General features: G+C 44.1%; 1 protein-coding gene across 1 annotated transcript in view; it reads left to right on the forward strand.

The window, feature by feature from the left end:
- The window catches only part of nox4 (NADPH oxidase 4), a 147,220-nt gene that overhangs the window by 12,032 nt on the left and 111,478 nt on the right, over positions 1–23,710 (forward strand). Inside the window, exon 3 of the mRNA XM_080197018.1 lies at positions 21,892–22,002. Within this exon, the coding sequence (XP_080053144.1) occupies positions 21,892–22,002 (111 nt within the window). The remainder of the gene's footprint in view (positions 1–21,891; positions 22,003–23,710) is intronic.

A 23,710-nucleotide genomic window follows, 5' to 3' on the forward strand; every position in this document is an offset into this window, starting at 1 on the left:
GGCAAGACATTGCACTGGTTTGCCATTGTCTCCTGCAGATTCTCGCTGATCAGGAGGGCCTCCTGCTCTTGCTGCGTATTGTGGACATGTTGGAAAGATTTACAAGTTGATACTCAACCCAAAACTGTGTTATAGTGACATAGAAGATAGGAGCAGGAGAAGGCCATGTGGCCCTTCGAGCCTGCTGCGCCATTCATAACGATCATTGCTGATTGTCCAACTCAACAGCTTAATCCTGCTTTCTCCCCATAACCTTTGATCCCATTCACCCGAGGTGCTATATCTAGCCACCACTTGAATACATTCAAAGTTTTGGCATCCTGTGGTAATGAATTCCACCGGCTTACCACTCTTTGGGTGGAGAAATGTCTGCTCACTGCCGTCCTAAGTGGTCTACCCTGAATCCTCAGACTGTGACCCTTGATTCCTGACTCCCCTCACCATCGGGAATATCCTCCCTGCATCTACCCTGTCTAGTGCTGTTAGAATTTTATAAATCTATGAGATCCCCCCTCATTCGTCTGAACTCCAGCAAAAACAATCCTAACCTAATCAATCTCTCTCCATACGTCAGTCCCGCCATCCCCGGAATCAGCCTGGTAAACCAAAACTGCACACAGTATTTGAGGTGTGGTCACACCAAGGCCCTGTATAATTGCAGCAACACATCCCTGCCCCTGTACTCGAAACCTCTTGCAATGAAGGCTAACCTTTGCCTTCTTCACTGTTTGCTGCATCTGCATGCTTACCGTCAGCGACTGGTGCACAAGGACCTGCTGCACACTCCCCTCTCCAAATTTATAGCCAATGTAAACCTTCATTGGCCATCAAGTCCTGAGTGGGTCTTAAACCCTGAACTTCTGTCTGAAGGAGGGTGAGGTGAGAGTGACAGTCCTTGACATCAAGGCCACATTCGACTGAGTGTGGCATCAAGGAGTCCCAGCGAAACTGGAATCAGTGGGCAAATTCTCCGCTGGTTGGCGCTCAGTAGCAAAAATGTGTATTATTTATAAGATGCACTGCAGCAATTCACCAAAGATCCTTAGACAGAACCTTCCAAACCCACAACCACTTCCAACTAGAAGGACAAGGGGAGCAGATAATGGAAAAACCACCAGCTGCAAATTCGCCTCTGAGCCACTCACCATCCTGACTGGGAAATATATCGCTGTTCCTCTGCAGTCTTGGGTCAAAATCCTGGAATTCCCTCCCTAATGGCATTGTGGGTCAACCCACAGAACATGGACTGCAGTGATTCAAGAAGACAGCTCACCACCACCTTCTCAAGGGCAATCAGGGATAGGCAATAAATGCTGGCCGGCCAGCGACACCTGTGTCCCACAAATGAACAAAATAAAATGTTACCATAAAATCTCCCTACCGTGAGTTCAAAAAAGATAAAATAATGCAAATTGAAAGATGAGGGCAAAAATAACAGGGCTATAATAATGACCACAAGAAATAGGAACAGGAGTAGGCCATTCAGCCCTCCATGCCTGCTCTGTCATTCAGTAATTCTGACATTCCTCATGTCCACTTTCCTGCCTTTTCTCCATAACCCTTGATTCCCTTATTGAGTAAAAAATCTATCTATCTCAGCCTTAAATACTTGTAAGACTTTGCCCCCACAGTTCTCTTTGCCAAGGAGTTCCAAAGACTCACAACCTCAAAAGAAATTCCCCCTCATCTCAGTCTTAAATTGTCACCTCTTTATTCTGAGGCTATGCCCTCTGGTCCTAGACTCTCCCACTAGGGGAAACATCCTCTCAGCATTTACTTGTCAAGCCTCTTAATCATCCTACATGTTTCAATGAGATCACCTCTCATTCTTCTAAATTCCAATGAGCAGAGTCCCAATCTGTTTAACTTTTGTTCATAAAATAATCTCTCCATACCAGTGATTATCCTAGTGAACCTTCTCTGAACTGCCTCCAATTAAATTAAAGGTTTTTTCCTTAAATAACCTTAATTTTCTAAGTTAGACAAAGATAAAAATAAAGTGATAGAGGGGAGGACTGTCTATAATTTGTCTAGCACTTTTCTGTGGTTAAATTGATTTTGTCCTGTAAGAAAGAACACACTATTTAATCTAATTCCAGAAAATGAAATGAGACAGGAAGGTAATGTAAGGGCTCGAAGATCTTTGAAATGATGCCTATAATGTAAGCAGAATAAATATGAAAGGGTAACATTTAAATTAGATAATAAAGAATCATTGGAGATACATAGGAAATCAATTTTTTTCAGGTATTAAATTGAACGAACAATGAGACATTTTAAAACCGAAAATAATTATGGTATTAGAGGAAATATGTCAGCATGGATAGGGAATTGGCTGAAGGCAAGTTTCCTGTCACCAGGACTTATTTGTCAAATTACATCCTATGTAATGTAGAATTACAGAGTCTATAGCACAGAAACAGGCCATTTAACTCAACAGGACTATGCCTCCTCCCACTTTAATGACAACTTCCCTCTTGGCCCATATGTCACCCTTCCTCATTTATACATTAAGTCATGGTTAAGTGCTTCAGTGCTAATTGGTTAAATTATTCCATGTGGTACTGAGTTCTATATTATCACAACTCTTTGTATGATAAAACAAACCGTACAAATCCTTTATTTGTTCTTTTAGTTGCTATTTTAATTTACGTTTCTGGGGAGCCAGCCACAGATGGACATAGTTTCGCCATGTCCACTATATTGAACCTCTTCATAATTTTAAAGACCTCTATCAAATTGCCTTTTAACTTTCTCTTTCCTAGAAAAAAAGGACCCAACTTGCTCATTCGTTTCTGCGAGTTACATCCTCTCAATGCTGATAACATCATTATAATTCTTTTCTACGCTTTCCAAATGCTTCAATATCATTTCTTGTGGTCTGGAAACAAGGAGCTGCATTTTAGTAAGGGAAATGCGTTCGAGTATGTGCTGGGTGTTAAACCCTCTAAATAAAATTGGATTGAAATCCCAAGATTATTCTGCCCTCTTTCTGCCCTCTTGTGGCACCAAACCCAGACAGGTTTGTAGGTTAAAGGAGAACCCCAATGAGTTATTATAGGTAATTAACTACTATTTTAATCCGGAATTTAAAATGTTACATGTCACACATTTATTTCCCAAGCTATGAACAGCTAACCACACATATATATAAGAGGATGTGCTTCTTTGGTAAACTTGACAGGTTGGGAAGGTTTTGATCAGTGAACTTGAAGAGCTCCAGCTATGGTCAGATGAGAGACTGTTGTTAAAAGCACTCATTCTCAGAGTGCTTTCAGAATAAAATTAACAATACAAGCTAATGTCATTAACTGTATGTCCACTATCAGAGTGTTAAGAAATTGTTGCTCTAGCTTGTCTTAAGTGCAACACTTTCATATCTGTTTGTACTTGAAAGTGTCCTCCCAAAAAAATGGCATGGACTTGTTCCAGACGGATTCTGCTGTTTTTTTTGTGGTCTGGGCATCTTCTCATTTTCAAAATAATTTCAGAGCCAAGGAGGGCTTGTGACTTTCAAATGTTTATCTTGATATAGCCCTAGGAGTTGGCTGCCAGTCAACAGATCAATTCATCTTTCCTTGAAATACAGTTTGTCCCTAATTAAAGAGAATGCAAGTGTCTTGTCCTCAGCACGGTGAATACTTATGGTACCAAATTTTCTGTGAGCCATGAAGCTGTACCTCCCCAGCCAGTGGTGCCTTAATTATAATGCAATTTCACAGGGAATTTCCATGTGGAAAACATAAAAATATGGATCTCCTTCAGGATTTAATAAGCACAGGAAAGTAGCTGAGGATCAGGTGCCAGGTATGTGGGGGTTTCAAAGATGGTGGTCTGATCGTGCCGTGATCATGGGGATTGGTGATTGTAGGGAGCAGGGTAGGAATTGGAAGATCGTGGGAATGGGCATAGAGGTAAACTTGCTGGGCTTAGAAAAACTATTCCAGCTCTGTTTAGCCCACAAGTTCACTAACATCTCTGACAGGAGAGACTTTTTTTTTGTCACTGCAGGGAGCCAACATGTGGATCCAACTTTCTTTTTTGCCTCTTTACCCACCAGGATTCTGTGGAAACTTGGCAAACATTAGTTTGAAAAGAAACATTAAAATTGAGGCTCGGAGCCTCATTAAATGATTTCAATGGTGAATGCAATTCCTAAGAGTGGATTGGTTACCCATTCCCTGACCTGCCTCTATTAAAATTGGAAGTGGCTTTGGGATTAAAATCTGAAATGCTTTTTCTTCCCACCTGAACCCCATCCCACCATTCTTGGGCTTACATTATCCCATATATTAGTTGTTTTATTAGTTCGCATCAAATGTTGTTTTCTTCCATGGATAGCCTTACTCATCACACAATTATGGAAGAATTGGCTCCTTTTCTTTCAATTCCCCTGTCAGGTTTGATTTTGCTTTCTTTAAGTTAATGTACCATTCATTTAGGAATTTAATTCATTGGCACTTTTTGGATTGATGTTAGTTCCCTGCAACAATAAATGTCAGAGATCATAGAAACCCTACAGTGCAGAAGGAGACCATTCAGTCCACTGAGTTTGCACCGACAACAATTCCACCCAGGCCCAATCTGTGTAACCACACATATTTACCCTACTACCTCTGACACTAAGGGGCAATTTAGCATAGCCAATCCACTTAACCTGCACATCTTTGGAGTATGGGAGAAAACAGAGCACCCAGAGGAAACCCATGCAGAGATGGGGAGAGCATGAAAACTCTACACAGTCACCCGAGGCCAGTCACCCTGGGTCACAGGTGCTGTGAGCAGTGCTAACCACTGTGCCACCATGCCGATCTTATGTTTGTGGGTTGGATGTTAGTGAACTGGTGGTAAAATTGCCTCATTTGATTTAAGAGTTTAACGTTTGAGCCTTAATCCCATGTCCACTCAAAATGCACAGGCCTGGATTTACATGGAGTAGAAGAGACTCTGTGGAGTGTTGAAAATGGAGACAGGGCTCAAATCGGGAACGCCTGTCCCTCTTCGTGCTGCTTCCAATATTGACAACTGGGTCCAGGTATAAATTGTATATATGGTACTTATGAATCAGTCAAGTAATTTGAAGTGTTGGGCAGCTAAAGCAGATTGTTGTGACTTTCGTCCTTAAAACTCCCAGATCTTATTACACAGCTTAGTGCTGGAGATGTGAACTGACCTAAGGAGTAGAAGTAAAGGGTTGAAAGCTTTATTGAGAGCTGTGTGAAGCAGCAGTTGCAAAGCTGAGCTAGCCTCTGAGATAGAGACTGGTGTGTGCCCTCAGGGAAGAAGGGGTAGGTGTCACTAAAAGACCAAAGGTGTATCCATATGGACTCCATTTCTTGCTTCGTCACCCAGTTGGGTGAAATTGCAGACTGTCAGCACAAGGTTAGGAGTGTGTGGGCCATGACGGAAGGATGTTTGTTGAATTGAACACAGGACCATGACACATGTGCCATGTAGAGGGGGAAAGGTGGCAGCAGCATCATTTCACTAGAGCCAGGGTATCTGGGCATGAAGGAGCAGAGCTCAAGACAGACCTGTAAGAGGAGGAGGGTGAGATATTACCTTGAATGAACAGTATGCAGTAACAGCTTTAGCTTCCTGGACATGAATAAGATGTCTCAGGATATAGTAAGAGAAATCTGTGCCATGTTGGGGGTGGACATCACATCTGAACAACTGGTGTGCTAGCCGTTCCTATAGGAGTCAAAGCAGCCATGGCCCTCAACTTTCCAGCATCTGGAATCTTCAAGGGGTCTGCAGCATCTTGCAGTCAGCTGCTCACAGCAACAAGGTAGCAATCACATGTTCTCTTTGCCACTGTCAGAGAGCAGATTAAGTTCCATACAGATGTGGAATCTCGGAGCTAGAGAGCAGTGGAGTTCATGTCAATGGCTGGCTTTTCACAAATGTAAGGAATAATAGATTGCACACACATCCTCGTCAAAGCACCATCATAGTGACTGACTTTCAAAATGACCCTTTATTTAGGTCTTCAATTGTGAAACTTGTGAATTCATGCACCATCTCTGCCTAAGAATTGTTCCCACAGTAAGAAGTCTGACAACACCAGGTTTAAGTCCAACCGATTTATTCGATAGTAAACTCACAAGCTTTCGAGGTTTCCCTCTTCTTCAGGTGAATGGAGAGTACTGGCCTCAGACAGAGCATAAAACAACACAGACAGTTTACAGATTACTGATTAGAATGCAAATCTTTACACCTAACCTGCTATTCAAATCTTAAAGTGGCCAACAATGTGAGTGGAAGGAGCATTGAGCACAGGTTAAAGAGATGTGTATTGTCTCCAGAGAGTACAGTAAGTGAGGTTTTGCAAACCCAGGCAAGTCATGGGGGTTACAGATAGTGCGACATGAATTGTTCCCACAGTCAACAGCCTCAGCAGCTGCCCACACAGGCTCCCTGGCAATGAGGATCGCACCTCTGGAGCCATGTTTCCCTTGAAGCGGGAATGCAAAGCCGGGAATTTTCCTGACTCCCGCTGTTTGCATCATGGAGAGAATCTAGCCTATTTTGAGACAAGTTGCTTGGGTGATGCTTGTCCCATTGACTAGATTCTGTGCTTGGAATGGCATTAGTTATGCAGAGCTGAGTTTCTCTCCTGGTGGGCCAGCAGTTAATTTATCCACCCACCCTTAGTTGACGGGTTTGAAAATCCCAGCACCATATTTAAATACTAGTCCAACACACTCATGTCACTCTCTCCAACCTACCTGTCATCAGCTAACCAAGGGGAAAAAGCAGCCTCAGGAAGTAATTTGTTATTTGATTCAACCACCCACCCCTTGAGCCCATCAGCTGCGAGGCACCCATGCCCCACTCGGACCTCTATCCACCCAATTTGTAGTCTTCAGCCACCTCTTCCCAGTAAATGATGCTACGCTTGTTTGTAATCTTTTCATGCAAGCTTGTTGGGGTCCAGCTTCCCACCCCTTGGTCTTCCCACTACCTTCCAATGTTCATCTTCTTCATCCACCTCCCTGCCCCTCCGCCTGCCACCCTGAGCTCTTGTCCTACCAACATCTCCTTACGCTCACCCCAAACTTTCTTGCCAACTGAGGACTGTTTGGTGCATGCCACTCTTTGCCAATTGGGTTTGACGCCAATGTGATTTCCCACTGGCATGATGCAAGATTGGAAGACCTGATGGCACACTAGTGGATAGCTGTTTTAATGAGCCTTCATGAGATGCAAATGACATTAGTGCCAGCTGCCAGTGGAATGTCCAACCTGCTATTAATCCATCTTTAGGAGAATCGCAACATCATTTTACACCAGTGGGCTTCTGATTTTTTTGGCTCCTGCCAGATTTTCTGTGCCTGTCCACCACCAAACCTGCCATGGGCATGTTGGGAGAATTCAGTGCGTAGCTATTTCCTTTGCAGCGATATAGTTGTTTTCCTACACCCTATCCTGTGAATCAGAATTGCAAAATTGTGATATATTTAAGAGAACACATAGGGCCCGATTTTACTATTGCATTGTGCCCGTTTTCAGGAGCGAAAACTTGGTAAAGTCGGGCGTGAGGTGATTAGTGCAATCTGCGCCCGCGTCCGCACAGATGTCCACTTTACCAAGGCCCGAAAATGGCCGTAATCAGAACTGTGCCCGAAATGGGCATGATGTCAGTTTGAATGCATTTGCTTCACATAATGACTGGATGCCCAATCTCACCTGCATTTCCCCTAAACTATCGTGTTTGCCTGCCCAGATTCAGCACGAAACAGACATGCTCGGCAAAGGTCTGTTTTGGGTGCTCCAGCCTCCGAAGAGGAAAGTTCTGAGCTCCCAGCGGCTCTCTGACTCAGATCAGTGGTGGGGGGAAACTGGATGTGAGCCAGATCATTTTCTGAATTGGGAGGAGGGGTGGGGTGGGGGTGGTGGTGGGAGGAGGAGGCAGGTCAGATGTATCTCTGGTGTGGGGTGGGGGGAGGAGGGCCAAATTTCTGTCTGGTTGCGGGTGGGAGTGAGGAGGGAGTTCCAATCATTTTCTGTTGGGAGGGGAGGAGGAGGCCAGCTGGATCTCTCATAATGGGGGGTGAGGGGATGAGGAGGAGACCAGCTGGATCTCTGGTGGGGGGGAAGAGAAGGCAGGCCAGTTGGATCTCTGGTTGTGGGGGTAAGGAGGTGGAGGGAGGCAGGTCAGATTGTTCTCTGGTGGGGAAGGGAGGGAGGGTCTGCTGCCACCCTGCAGGTGGTTGGTGGGAGTGAATGGGGGGACTGCTGCCGCTCTGTGGGTGATTGAGGGGGGGGGGAAACAGGGCAGGGGAGTTGGGATTGGACTGCGTATTGGGGAGGTGGGTGGATAAGGGGGACAGTTATATCATGGGGTGGGGTGATGTCTGTCAGGGCCATCGCTCGCAGGCGACTTTATCTACTTTTTGCGGCCCAGGAGTGATGTGATGGGAGCATTTTTCAAATTTTTTTCCACTGCGCTTGTGCAGTTGAAGGCTCCAATTGGAGCAGCAGCATTTAGGGCGCGATAAGTCCTGCCCACAGTGTGATTCAGACTCGCGATTATGGGGGCGCCTGAGAACAGGTTTCCAAGTCAGATCTGAATTGTGCCTAGATTCAACACTTAGAATCAAAATGATAAAATCACCCCCTTGGTGAATGAATTTCCAACAAGGGTAGATTATTTGGCTGGACCATCAGAACATGTAAAACATCTGGGTTATTCTGGAAGTTACACTGTTCATTTCCGCTACATTGCGTAAAGGACTTGGAACTGTACAGAGAATTCTTTGTCAGCACCAGCAGTTATATCTCCTGGCTACATTCATGTGGTTTTCTAATTAAAGACTGTTGCTCATTTAGAATGTCTGTTTTACAAAAAAGTTGGCAGCTTTTATCAAAGAAGTTTTGTTTATTAAAGTTTATAGAAAGCGCAGTAGAAAACATGATTAAAACTATTTCTGAAAATACTTGATGCATTGTTCATAAAGTAGGAAATCTGCTATGATTTATAAAAATACCAAATTACATTGTATTTTGTTTGATTTGACCTTTTGCATGTTTGGACAGCTCAAGGTTTTACAAGCTCCAGAAGCAGGGGAATAATATTTCAGCAATAATGGATCATGCTGGAGGATATAGAGAGAGACAGGTTGGTTACAGGTGAAAGCAGCAGTTTTGTGTAAATTTTCTAGTCTACCACAGTATACACTACTGTTTCTTTACATTGTGAGGTACCTTATTGAAAACTCTTTGCTTCCATTTCCCATTGGATTTCTTTATTATCAGTGCTAGCTCCAGGCAAGTATATACTGTGCACTGCACAGAATTGTTACGGGGAAAAGGACAAAGCTAAAGTTAATTTATTAGTCACAAGTAAGATTTAAATTACATAGCAAGGAAGTTACTGTGAAATTCCCCTCGTCACCACACTCTGGCGCCTGTTCGGGTAAATGCACCTAACCACCATATCTTTAAGACTGTGTGGGAGGAAACCGGAGCACCTGAAGGAAACCCATGGCAACATGGGGAGAATGTGCAGAGTCTGCACAGACAGTGACCCAAGCCAGGAATCAAACCTAGGTCTGTAGTGCTATGAGGCAGCATTGCTAACCAGTGTGCTACCATGCCGCCCACATGTTTCTTTTTTAACTGCCAAGTATTTATAGCCAATATATCATACATTGTCTTTATGTCCAACTCTCTGTCCAGTTGTGGGATTTTCCATGGTGTATTTCAATGTAAGAACGAGAATGTTCATGAGCATTATACTTTGTTACATGTTATGTCTCTCTGTGCTCCTGTTTCACTTTGACGTAGAAGTACCTCCACCGATTAATAAGAATCAATCATAACGTTCTGCTCAAAAGCATAATGAAGATTGGCAACAGAAGCATAATATCCCAAATTACACAAAAATATATTTATGGTGCCACATCCACAGCTCTTAGATGTGATAATCACTGTTGTAAAATGATTGTTCTAGGTGGCAGTGAAGTGCCTTCTTGAACTGTTGCAGTCCATGTGGTTTAGGTACACCCACAGTACTGCATGAGAGGGTGTTCCAGGAATTTGAACCAATGACACTGAAGTTATGGTGATATGTTTCCAAGTCAGGATGGTGCTTGACTTGGAGGAGAACTTGCAGGTGATGGTGTTCCCACACATCTGCTGCTCTTGTCCTTCTAGATGGTAGAGGCTGTGGGGTTGGTAGGTGCTGCCAAAGGAGCCTTGGTGATTCCTGCAGTGCATCTTATAAAGGACACATACCATTGCCACTGTGCATTGATAAGAACATAAGAACATAAGAAATAGGAGCAGGAGTAGGCCATCTAGCCCTTCGAGCCTGCCCCGCCATTCAATAAGATCATGGCTGATCTGTTGTGGCTCAGTTCCACTTTCCCGCCCTCTCCCCATAACCCTTAATCCCCTCTCTTATCAAGAACCCATCAACCCGCTTCTTAAAAATATTTAGCGAGGCAGCCTCCACCACTTCAACGGGCAGAGAATTCCAGAGATTCACCATCCTTTGAGTGAGTGAATATTTGTGGTACCAATTAAACAGACTGCTTTGTCCTGGATGACAAAAAGTTGGTTTGCAGGTGTAGCAGGTAATTAAGAAGGTAAATGGAATTTTGTCCTGGAGTTTAAAAACAGGGAGGTTATTTTGCAGCTGTATAAGGTGCTGGTGAGGCCACACCAGGAGTACTGTGTACAGTTTTGGTCTCCTTGCTTGAGAAAGGAAATACTGGCACAGGAATTGGTGCAGAAGAGGTTCACTAGGTTGATTCCAGAGTTGAGAGGTTTGCCTTATAAGGAGAGACTGAGTAGACTGAGAATCTACTCATTGGAATTTAAAAGAATGAAGGGGGATCTTATAGAAACATGTAAAGTTATGAAGGGAATAGTTAAGATAGAAGCAGAAGGTTGTTTCTGCTGACAGGTGAAAGTAGAGCTTGGGGGCAGTGCCCCAAAATAAGGGGGAGCAGATTTCAGACTGAGTTGAGGAGGAACTTCTTCACCCAAAGAGTTGAGAATCTGTGGAATTCTCTGCCCAGTGAAGCAGTTGAGGCCACCTCACTGAACGCTTTTAGGGCAAAGATAGACAGATTTTTGAACAATGAAGGAAGTAATGAGCTCTGACGAAGGGTCATCTAGATTCAAAACGTTGGCTCCATTCTCCATATGAGATGCTGAGATTTTCCAGCATTTTCTTGATTTGTTTCAGATTCCAGCATCCACAGCATTTTGCGTTTATCAAAGGAATTAAGGGTTATGGTGAGCAGGCGGGTAAGTGGAGCTGATTCCACAAAAAGATCAACCACGATCTTATTGAATAGTGGAGCAGGATTGAGGGGACAGATGGCCTATTCCTGCTAATAGCTCTTATGTTCTTATATCAAACTTCTTGAGTATCATTGGAGCCATACTCATCCAGGCAAGTGGACAGTATTCCATTGCATTCCTGATATGTCTTGTGGATGGCGGACAGGCTTTGGGGAATCGGAAGGTGTGTTACTCACCCAGAATTCCTAGCATCTGACCTGCTCTTGTAACCATGCTAACCAGGGGACATGGAGATTAACATCACCAGGACACTTCAATGTTTTCACAGCTGACAGGCAATAATGACTCCAGTTTTCCTATGGCTCATTGATGCCTCACTCAGTTCAATGCTGCCTTGATGTCAAGGGCATCACTCTCTCCTCATCTGAATTGTGTGTGGGTCTAAAACACAGGCTGTCATTCCAAGTTGAACCCAGATGGAATAAGTTGGAGTTGGAGGCTGGTGCTAAGGAAGGAAGTGTTGCTGTGAAAGTGAGTTTTAGTGAATTCAACATGAGAAGGGAAATTGAAAGCAATGAAGTGAACAATGTAGAAAGGACAAATAGAAATTCCATCTAAGTGAGGAGCAGAACGTATTCAAGATCCCTGGCAGAAAAGTCTCAGTGAATTAGACACTTTGTATTGTGGTGGAATAAAAATATCAATTTCCTTAAGTATGTAAGGAAGGAGAACAAGAGATTTTAGCTTCTAGTCAGTTATACTCTCATTCAGTGAAATTGAGTGAAAATGTGACTTTTTAATCTCCATGTGAGATGAGACTGAAAGGCTGGCATGTATTGGGAAATAGTTTTAGAGATGTTAGTGTGAAAAGTAAATTACTTGTATTTTAAGGAATATAAAACTACCAAATGCTACTTGTACTGTAAAACCAAGAAATACTTGCATAACTTGACATTGTAACAGTAAATAAATAGATAATGGACACAATTCTCCTGAAGTAGGAATAAGTTCCCATATCAGAGGGAAAACTAGAGTATTTCCCACTGGTATTGGTAACATCTGTCAGGTGGGATTCTCCCATCTGAAGGATGCAAATTAATGCATCTTGTGATTCAAACTGGTCAGCCCGGCTGTTCAAACATCATGGTGCCATTTTTAAAGGGTGCCCCAATCTTCCATAGTTGGAGACAGGCCCCCTTTCTCCCTAAAAACAGGAATGGAAGCACCACCATACCCCTATCAAAGCAGGACATTCTCCCCCACCCCCCCCTTCCTCCACTACTCAAATAATGGGTCATACCTACTCCACACCACGCAGGTATGAAGGTGAGCCCCTACCTCAGGTCCCTCTAAGGCCCTGCACAATGGCACACTGCCTCCAGCACACTGGCACCTGACATCCTGACTGGTCATTTGGACCCAAGGGGTTTTAAGGAAGCAAGCTAAAACTGTCACTCAGGCTTAGAATCTTTGCAAACAATGGGGATACTTAAGATGCATTCAAGTATGAAGGGAAAGGTAAATAAACATAACTGACTGGATGCTGAGGAGAAAACCATTAAGCTGTCAATCAAAGCCTATTTCAAAGCTCTGCACTTTGAAAACCTCTTTCAATTTCAATGGACTGGAGAGGGTTTCAAAGCATTTGAGCTTTCTAGGAAGGCTCTGAGATTTCAGATGAAAGCTGTGTGTATAGATTTGAGCTGTGAACAGTTGTGGAAAATGGACTCCTCCCCAAATGAAATTGACATTGCCACTCTGTCAGAGGTCTTCAAAGGGGTCTGCTCACATTTGCAGCTTCTTCAGGGAGAAAGGAAATTCTTGATGCAGAATGAAGTGCTGTAGTGATTTAAAAGCCTGCCAGGTGACCAGGAGACATGGAGATTAAAGTTTTCACAGTAGACAGACAGGAATGGTCACAGAGCTGCCTGAAATCACCATGCTACGATAATCTTCAGGCCTGCCAGGGCAGGAAGGAGCAGTCTAGTCTTGAGTTCCCCATCCCAGGGGACAGTCCCACGATCAACCTCTTACCCTCAGCCCGAGCCCACCCAACCTCCAGGACCTTGGGTGACCCTTCGTCCACTGCCTGATGACAGCAGATGGGCAGCTGGCCTCTTGAGGTCCAACGTGTCAAGTTCATGCTGATCATTACCAGCACCAAGTCTGCCCAATGCAGATTCTACTGGGGAGGCGGGTGAATAGTGGGAGGGAATTGAATTGGGCTTCAAGCCGAATCAGCTGGGCTGGATGGGTGAATCCCGATTGCCTTCAAGCCTGGTGGGAATCCTGACTTTTCACGGACGGGCTATTGGGATTCTGACAGTCACAGAGAATTCAGCCCAGTACTTATAATTGTTAACTTCTGAGTTAAGTGATTGATCAGTGATCCACATTGCAGTGTTTGATCCCAGGTTATCTGAATCGATCACAGATCCAGAGCCCAGTCTGGAAACGAGAGCTGTCAGTGCTTTAACTCGCATAGCAATGTGTAAATTATATAGTAGTAGGCATAAATAACAAACCTATGAGATACCCATGTTAGTAAAAATATTGTACAATTACCATTGGTCACTGCTGTGGAGTTTAAACATGTGATCAGGTCACTTCAAGAAGTGAGATTTGGATTCATGAGGTTTGATCAAAAGTGAGCTTAGAATCGTTACACATTTTAGACTCCCTGATCATCACGTGCAGTTCTAAAATTGTACTTTAAATGTAAGCTTAAGTACTGTTGCATGCTTACAGTGCTTAATAAAACCATGGACAATTGACCTTGTTGGAAAAAGTCTTGTTGATTTGGAGAAATAGACATCGAATTAGAAATTAATCCATCATCTAACAACTGCTGATGGTGAGGAGAAGATTGCAGTGAAGATGCCAGCGCAACATTGAAATTGGCAGGATGGAGGGCTGAAGATGAGGAATTTAAACAAAGACGTAATGTTAAATTTGTGACCTGGTAGGACTGGGAGTCAATGTGGGGTGGCATGGTGGCACAGTGGTTAGCTCTGCTGCCTCACAGTGCCAGGGACCTGCGTTCAATTCTCGGCATGGGTCACTGTCTGTGCAGAGGCTGCATGTTTTCCCTGTATCTGCGTGGGTTTCCTCCTATGGTCCATAAGACATACTGGCCAGGTGCACTGGTCATGCTAATTTCTGCCTTGGTGTACCTGAACAGGCGCCGGAGTGTGGCGACTAGGGGATTTTCAAACAACTTCTTTGAAGTGTTAATGTAAGCCTACTTGTGACATTAATAAATACACTTTAGTCTAAACTTTAGACTAGCAGGAAAATGAGTGAAGATGGCCCAGTGGGACAAAGGGCAGGATAGGATACCCGCATCAGAAAGTGGGATGAATTGATGTTTGTAGAATGAAGAATGTGAGGCTGACCAAGAGAGGATTAGAATAGTCAAATCTGGAAGTAACCAATGCTATGCCTGGATAAGGGCTTTGAAAAGAGGTGAACATAGTTAGGGGCAGGAGTGAGTGACTTCACTGACATGCAAGTGAAGATTTTTGATGAAGCTGAAGTGGGATTGGATACTGGTGATTCTGAAAATTTTGGTTCAGCTGGCACCAATGGAGAAAGAGTATAGCATTGGTGATGCAGTTTCCGGTTGAAAGAACCTTGTTAGTGTTCTGCATTGTCACTCCTCTAAGCAGATGCTGTGGGCCAGATTTTCAGCTCAGGTAGGTAGCTTGAGTTCGGAAAACTCCCAGTTCACCGGACCTGCCTCAGTAGAAGGACCCCCTGAATGTCCTGATCTTCACTTCAGGGAAGTGGGGTAGTGAGGTGAGTGGGGGTCAGGTGTGGGATTGAGTTAGGCTGGCTGACCCTAGGAACGAGGTGTAAGAGATCACAGGATAGCTGAAATTGAGCTGGTTTGAGTGCAAGTCTCCATTCCCTGGGACTTTGTCAAAGTTGCACTAAAAGCTGTTTGTCCTCTAGCCCTCACCCTTCACACTCCTTCCTTATTTCATAATTGGGAGTTTGACCAACACCTTTAAGTGGTTATAATAATTTGTTCTGCCTGTGATCTGTTTTGTTAATGCCTCAATATTTATTTGCACAAGATTGAAGAAGTGTTTGAAGGCTCTGTTATTGATTAACATTTTCAAAGGGTTGTAGTAGCACACTTTTATTTCCAGAAAAGGACTTATGAATGTGTTTTCTTTTCTGAGCAGTTCTGCACTTGCCATAGTTACTATATGGCTCATTGGCGCCATATATATTGGATATTGGGTGAATGGGCATGGAAGGACCAATTGAGAAAGTTACGCCAGGCAATGGGGATGGGCTACATAAATTGGCATTGAGGTGGAATGTAGGGGCTGTGGGTAAGATCACCTGAATCTATTTTTCAAAAGGCTTCCAAATCTAGATTATGGTTCATGACTTCTGAGGAGGTTAGTAGGGAGGTAATACTTCAGCTATACAGTGCATTGGTGAGACCACATCTGGAGTTAAGGAAGCATTAAGTGTTTTGGAAGCAGTTTAGAAAAGGTTTACCAGGCTAATCCCTGGAATGAGCGGGTTGTCTTATGAGGAAAGGTTGGACAAGCTAGGCTTGTATCTCTGAAGTTTGATCAAGTCATCCCCCCCAACTCTTTCAAAGCGTACTAGATCCTGAGGGCTCCTGACAGAGTAGGTGTGGAAAGGATGTGTCCTCTTGTGGGAGAATCTAGGAGCAGGTCTCATTGCTTAAAAGTAAGGGCTCTCCAATTTAAGAAAAGTTTTTTTTTCTTTTAAGTGCGTGAGTCTTTGAATTCTTCAAGGGAAGGAGTTGGAAGCTCAGTTTTTGAATATTCTTAAAGTAGAGCTAGATAGATTCTTAATAAACAAGGGCGTGAAAAGTCATTGGGGGTAAGTGGGAATGTGGAGCTGAGGGGAGGAATCTTAGCAAGAAAGGGCAGGATTTTGTTTTTAGTGAAACAACCAGTGTGTTTCTCTCAGGTCAGCTTTCTCTCCAGATTTTATGAAACTGCCTATAAAGATCAAAAGGATGTGTTTCACATCGTTATGCAGGGTGGGGTGGGGCAAAAGCTCAACTGCACTGAGATCGGGAGACTATTTTTAAAGGGTGCTCCAGTCATAACAGGAATAAACTGCACCACCCCCCCCCGCCGCCCCCAGCCCACTGTGGAGATCTTAAAGGCTCTCCCCTTCACTGATTCACTGCCCCCCACCACCCCACCCCGCATCCCCTGTTTCTCCGTCTGTTCCCACCCCAAAACCAAATCTGAATGAATCCCTTCAACCCCCGCCTCCATGAGGCTCCCACTGGAGCCTGTCCATTGGCACTACCAGGTTGGCATAGGCATAGTGTCAACCTGGTGGTGTGAACGGGTGTCTAGGTGAACCTGTTGTAAACATGTTGGCACGGGGTCAGAATACAGCGAGGGAGTAGGTTAATATTAAAGTCCATTCTAATTCATGTGAAGCAGCTTCACGCTTATTATGGGTGTGAACGTGATGACATCGCCAGTGAGGGGTGGGGAAAATCCAAGATCACAACCTCACCAGTGAAATCTGCGACTTCTGGATCTTGAGCTCACGCCGGCATTCTCACAGTCAAAGAATAGTGATAGTGATAGTGGATGCCTTGGTGGTTATTTTCCAAACGTCGCTGGATTCCGGGGAAGTGCCAGATGATTGGAAAACGGCTAATGTTACGCCGTTGTTTAAGAAGGGTGCCAGGCAAAAGGCGGGGAATTATAGGCCGGTTAGTTTAACGTCTGTGGTAGGTAAAATGTTAGAATCTGTCATTAAGGAGGAAATTGCGAGGCATCTTGAAGGGAATTGCTTGATAGAGCAGACGCAGCACGGTTTCATTAAAGGGAAGTCGTGTCTGACAAATTTACTGGAGTTCTATGAGGATGTGTCTAGGGCGGTAGATAGAGGAGAGCCGGTGGATGTGGTCTTTCTAGATTTTCAGAAGGCGTTTAACAAAGTGCCTCACAAGAGGTTATTGCAGAAGGTCGAGGGACATGGAGTTGGGGGTAGGGTGTTAGCGTGGATAGAGGATTGGTTGTCAAATAGGAGGCAGAGAGTGGGGGTCAACGGGTGCTATTCGGATTGGCGGATGGTGACTAGTGGAGTGCCCCAGGGGTCGGTGCTGGGGCCTCAGCTTTTTACCATTTATATAGATGATCTGGAGGAGGGAACCGAGTGTAGAGTGTCGAAATTTGCTGATGACACCAAGATTGGGGGAACGGCAAATTGTGCGGAGGGTGTGGAGAGTCTGCAGAAGGATCTAGATAGGCTGGGCGAATGGGCCAGGAAATGGCAAATGGAATTTAATGTTGGCAAGTGTGAGGTAGTCCACTTTGGTAGGAAGAATGGTAGGAAGGACTATTACTTACGGGGCGAAAAACTGCAGCAGGCGACGGTGCAGAGGGACCTCGGGGTCCTTGTGCATGAGTCGCAAAAACCCAGCTTGCAGGTGCAGCAGGTGGTCAGGAAGGCGAATGGGATGCTGGCCTTTATAGCGAGGGGGATTGAATATAAAAGTAGGGAGGTCTTGCTGCAGCTGTATAGGGCATTGGTGAGGCCGCAACTGGAGTACTGTGTGCAGTTTTGGGCGCCGCACCTGCGCAAAGATATTTTGGCCTTGGAGGGAGTGCAGAGGAGGTTTACTAGGCTGATACCGGAGTTGAGGGGGTTGAGCTATGAGGAGAGGCTGAATAAACTGGGCTTGTACTCGTTAGAGTTTAGAAGAATGAGAGGAGATCTCATTGAGACGTATAAGATGATGAATGGGATGGATAGGATAGAGGTGGAAAGACTCTTCCCGCTCAAAAAAGACAGTAGGACTAGGGGGCACAGCCTCAAAATAAAAGGGGGGCGGTTTAGAACGGAGTTGAGGAGGAACTTCTTCACTCAAAGGGTGGTGAATCTCTGGAATTCTCTGCCCGTTGAAGTGGTGGAGGCTACCTCGCTAAATATTTTTAAGACGTGGGTTGATGGGTTTTTGATAAGAGAGGGGATTAAGGGTTATGGGGAGAGGGCGGGAAAGTGGAACTGAGCAGCGACAGATCAGCCATGATCTTATTGAATGGCGGGGCAGGCTCGAAGGGCTGGATGGCCTACTCCTGCTCCTATTTCTTATGTTCTTATGTAGAACAAAGAAAATTACAGCACAGGAACAGGCCCTTCAGCCCTCCAAGCCTGCACCAACCATGCTGCCCACCTTAACTAAAATCCCCCACCTTTCCTTCTATTCCCTTCCTATTCATGTATTTGTCCAGATGTCCCTTAAAAGTCACTTTCGTATCTGCTTTCAATACTCCCCTGGCAATGAGTTCCAGGCACCCACCATTCTCTGTGTAAAAAAAAACTTGCCTTGTACATCTCCTTTAAACCTTGCCCCCCTCGCACCTTAAAGCTATGCCCCCTGGTAATTGACTCTTCCACCCTGGGGAAAAAGCTTCTGATTATCCACTCTGTCCACGCTTCTCATAATCTTGTAGACTTCTATCAGGTTGCCCCTCAACCTCCATTGTTCCAGTGAGAACAAAGCAAGTTTCTCCAACCTCTCCTCATAGCTGATGCCCTCCATACCAGGCAACATCCTGGTAAATCTTTTCTGTACCCTCTCCAAAGCCTCCACATCCTTCTGGTAGTGTGGCAATCAGAATTGGTCAGCCAGTTGACGAATGCAGGCTCAAGATTACCCTGAGGTTACAATCAGTTTGGTGGAACATGCTTTGAGGGGCTGCATAGCTGAGTCCTGCTCGTAATTAGTATGTTGTTCTATATAAAGATCTGACTTGTCCCCGCTGCACCTGACCACCTCTACAGCTTTATGCTTTTACCGTAAACCTGACTGGCTGCTTGCCCTGCTTCCTCTTATGTTTTATCTCCCTTGGGTCGATGTCAGATCCTCCCTACCAAGGTCTCATGGCCAGAGAATTTCCAATACGATTGGCTTGAGGTATTTTTCGATTACAGGAGACGAGCTACTCAATTGTATCATTTACTGTAGTTAATAAAAATTGTGTTCCCCGCTTTCCTGAATACACTTTGTTTCAAGAGAGCAAGCTATTTCTGTTCTGCTTTGAATCAGTTTAAATCATCGTTCTTTCTACAAAGCATTCTAATGAGCCAATGTGTTTTAATCCTGCAATGTTGAAAAGCATTCATGTTACTTTAGTCTCTATCACTAAATTGATGGATTTTCTTTTAAGAGGCAATTGATTTTTTTTTGTTTTATGTCTGGTGGGGTTGGGGCGGCTGATAATTTGTACAAATACTTTGTCTGCATTGTATCATTGATCTCTCTTGGGAGGGGTCATTGATTAAATGAGCAGTTGCTGCACAAAGACCTACAGTTCACCCGAGGCCACAACAGTTTTCAATGGAAACAAAAACTTGTTGCATTCCATGGTCACATGCTCAGCACAATGGGGAGATGATTAATTATTGCTGTAACCAAACCTTATAGCAAAGGGAAATTTGTTGGAGAAGAATGGGATTGTAGGTATTTTTCTTAATACTTGATAAATTTAACGTGATTATCCCCTTTAAACTGTTCCACAGAGCTATAACCACTGGGCAGAGACGCAGGGGGCAATCTTACCGGCTCGTCCTGGCTGTCAATCAGCTTGGAGAGCCAGGAAGATGGGGGCGAGAGGCACAAAATCAGGATCGTGCCCGGTTTTTCACCTCTTGCAAAATTACCAATCCTGTTTTGCCATCAAAATTGGCTTTCTGCTGAGAAAGGACACAAAGCCGAGACGTTTATTTATGGCGTCATTAGCGAGTCCTGGATTCCATCACTCACTTGCCCCTACCTGTTCGCGGTCGAGGTCCTCACCATTGAGGATCATGTATGGTCTCCATCAAAGGGGATCAGATGTGGTGGCCTTGCTGGTGGGAATGGAGGCCATTGAAGCCCCCTGGGTGGTCAGGGGCAGGATCGGGCAGTACCCCTTGGCCAGCACAGGGAGCAGTCAGTGATGTGTCCTTATATCTGTGGGGGTGTGTGACAGGAGATCTCATTGTACACTGTGTATACACAGTACACTGGGAGATTGGAGTGCCTGTGCAGTGGCATCTCTTGAGTTCTGGAACAGCTGGCTTCACCAGCTGGATTAGACTCCATCCTGTCCCTTACTGATGAGAATTACAATCTGGAATTTTTTTTGACTAAGAGACATAAGATTGTCTTTTTTCACTTGCCCAAAAAACGAGTCTGCAGCTCTCATGTTTTCTCACTCATTTGGTAATTTACTAAAACTTGACTGGTGAGAGCACACAAAGGTAAAGTATACTAATTAATAAAACTCTGCTGACTTCATGCCTTCAAATGAATGGTGAATTCAGATGAAGCAGATCACAACTTTAACCCTTCATGCCTACTTCGAATCTGCCTCTGAAGAACACCACATCTTCCTAGAGTCCAAGATGGCAGGAATTCCCTCCTGTCCCTGGACTACTATCACAACCTTTTCACTTAGCGGAATCTCTTAGCCGTCCCCAAAAAATCAATACCAATTTCCCTTCACTTGGCATCTTTAGCCTGCTTTCAGCCTAAGAAGTGTAAAATGGCTTTTAAGATAAAAGGGTCAACTTAAGTAAGCTCATTAAATCCTATTACAATAAAATCTGGGCTAGCTTGCGAGATTTATCTGTGGAATGTCAAAGGGACTATGAGTGAGACCCTGGGATTGAGGACGTTGACTTAATGTTTGGAGACCATCATTGCAAAAGTCAGCATAGTGCTGGGTTTTATTACAGCAGCAATAATGACATCTCTGGGACTGCCACAGCACTGAATGAGAGGCAGTTACATTACAAGCAGGATGTTTCTGTTTCTAAGGAACAAAAGTAGGATTTAATGGTGGAGAAACAGTGGAAAGGAATCTGTTTTGCTAAGTTTGCAACCATTGGGATATGAAAGATTATTGGTTTTTCTGTTGCTGAGGAGGCATCAGGTGACTAGTGTTTCTAAGTGTGAGGCAGTTCACTATATTTGCTTTATTCAATGCTGTCCAGTTTTTTAACTGAGTATCACTATGAATGACTGATTTGTAGCTGAAAATGCCCTTTTTTTTAGTGCAAGTCACTGGTATAACTGATATTATATCCACATTAATACAGGATGTTCAATATCATCAAGATTGAATGCTGTTATCCACTTAGCATTTGCAATATATAATTGAACCACTCCTTATTGTTAACACTCCTTATTTGGGGGCGATCAAATAGGGAAGTGCTGGCATGGTGGTTAGCACTGCTGTTTCACAGCGTCAGGGACCCAGATTCATTTCCTGGCTTGGGTCACTGTGCGGAATCTGCATGTTCTCCTCGTGTCTACATGGGTTTCCTTCGGATGCTCTGGTTTCCTCCCACAGTCCGAAAGACATCCTGGCTGGGTGCATTGGCCATACTAAATTCTCCCTCTGTAAACCTGAATAGGTGGCGACTGGGGGATTTTCACAGTAACTTCATTGCAGTATTAATGTGAGAATACTTGTGACAATAAATAAATAAAGTTGAAACTGATGTTGGTATTGTAAATCTACGATGAACTGAGATTTTAGATGAACTTTTAAAGTAGGTTTTTCTTCTAATATATTGTTTGTTTTATTGTAGCTTTTTCTGATCATTGTCTTATTTGTTCAGCTAGGATTATGCATTAGTAGAGCTTCTGCTTCAGTCCTGAATATGAACTGCAGTCTTATCCTGCTGCCCATGTGTCGCACTTTACTGGCATTCCTGCGAGGGTCACAGAAGGTAAGTAAATACACTTTCTAGCTGATGAAACTTACTAAAAGTGAAAGTCAGCCTTATTTACTGAGATCCCTCGGAGATCTAAATAACAAACTTTAATTTTCATAAATTCTTTCCAGGGGTCTATTGTTCTGCTCTCTGACCCAAACCTCTAGCTGCTTTGTTGAACAGAGATATAGGGCAGAATTTTCCTGCTCCGCCTGCCACGGGAATCGTGGCGGGTGAGAAAGGACCATGCAAAGGTTTGTTGCCCTCGGGCAGGATTTTCTGGTCTTAGGGTGAGTGTCTAGGGCTGGAAAATCCCACCCATATTTTTTGCACTCATTAGTTGTGATCTGAAGACTAAGGGTAGAATCTTGTGCCCTCTGTTGTGGTGGATTTATTGGCACAAGGGCTTTAATCAGGTGAGAGAGTGGCAGTGACCTTCCCATGTCCTCTTTCCCTGTCATCTTCCTTCTGCCACCCCAGTTAAGTCTGGAATGGGAAGGTCCATGGACAGCTTTCCTGGCGATGGCCAATTGAAGCCCTTAAAAATCTCCCCTTTGGGTTTCATCCTGCCATCACTGGTATCAATCCAGCAGCTGGCTAGGAATTCTCCAAATGTGAAGCACAACAAGTAAATCCTGGCATGCTTGCTTGTTGGCTTCTGGGGGTGAGGGGAGGAGTGGGGCTGGTGTCCATCCTGTTGAAGTGCATTTATGATAAAAGGACCTGGTCCACATTTGGGTATGGCCCTTGTCACCTGGTTAAGAAATCAGGTCAAAATCACCAGGAGTGCAAATGATTTCTGCAAAGCAATCTGAGGTAATTTTAGTTGCCTGCCTACCTATTTTGTACAGAATGGGGATAAAATCTTTGCACGTGCATTAATATTTATGTTTAGGACACTAGCACTCCCATTATATCTTGGTTAGTGCAAACCCATGTCTAAATTAGGAGTAGAATCCACTTTCTTTTCTTCCATGGAAACGGCACCAGCAATTTTTAAAAAATTTCTATATTGCGATTTATTATAATTAAAGTTCAGATCTCCAGGTTATCCCTTCCTCTGTTTGTGCCTGGGTTGGGTTTTGCAATACACATACAAATGTCCCTGTCTACACATGAACAAACAGTCCTTGCAGCGTTTTTTAGAGCAGACTTTGTTTACATTCCTGCAATTTCCTGTACACTTCGTATTTGCCTTGGTTCAAAAAGAAACACGGCAGTCAATCAAATCATCTTGTGAAGATCTGGCCCAATTTTAGTTCCGTTGTAACCACAGTACTCAGATGCTCTTGTGTCACAGAACAGTTTGATGGCCTAGAGAGTACTGTGCACCTGCACAACTGTCACAGAGACCTGTTGACCATCTGGAGCACATTCTTGGCAAAAATGGCCATCCTGTTTGCACTTTTAAGTGGGAAAGGTCCAGGTTTTCTCCTATCCTCAAAGGCTAGACAGAGGTTAGCTAGAGGCTTTAGTTCCTTTTATTCTACTGATTAGATGTGGTAGAGTTGAGCACAGATCCAGAGAGCAGCCTCCATGTTAAGCGCTAGCCTCCTGCAGTTTGCTGCTTTGAGGCAATTTTGGCCATAATATGTTAATATGGTTAATGACCAAAGCCCCTTTGGTTGCTATCACCTGATAATGGTTGCTTTATTGTGGTGAGAATATTTCAATGTGATGATGGAATCTGAGGACTTATGTCTTTTCAACCGAGTATGGCTTC

The sequence above is a fragment of the Carcharhinus amblyrhynchos genome, chromosome 10 (assembly GCF_965287045.1).
Source record: "Carcharhinus amblyrhynchos chromosome 10, sCarAmb.v2.hapA, whole genome shotgun sequence".
NCBI classification, from domain to species: domain Eukaryota; kingdom Metazoa; phylum Chordata; class Chondrichthyes; order Carcharhiniformes; family Carcharhinidae; genus Carcharhinus; species Carcharhinus amblyrhynchos.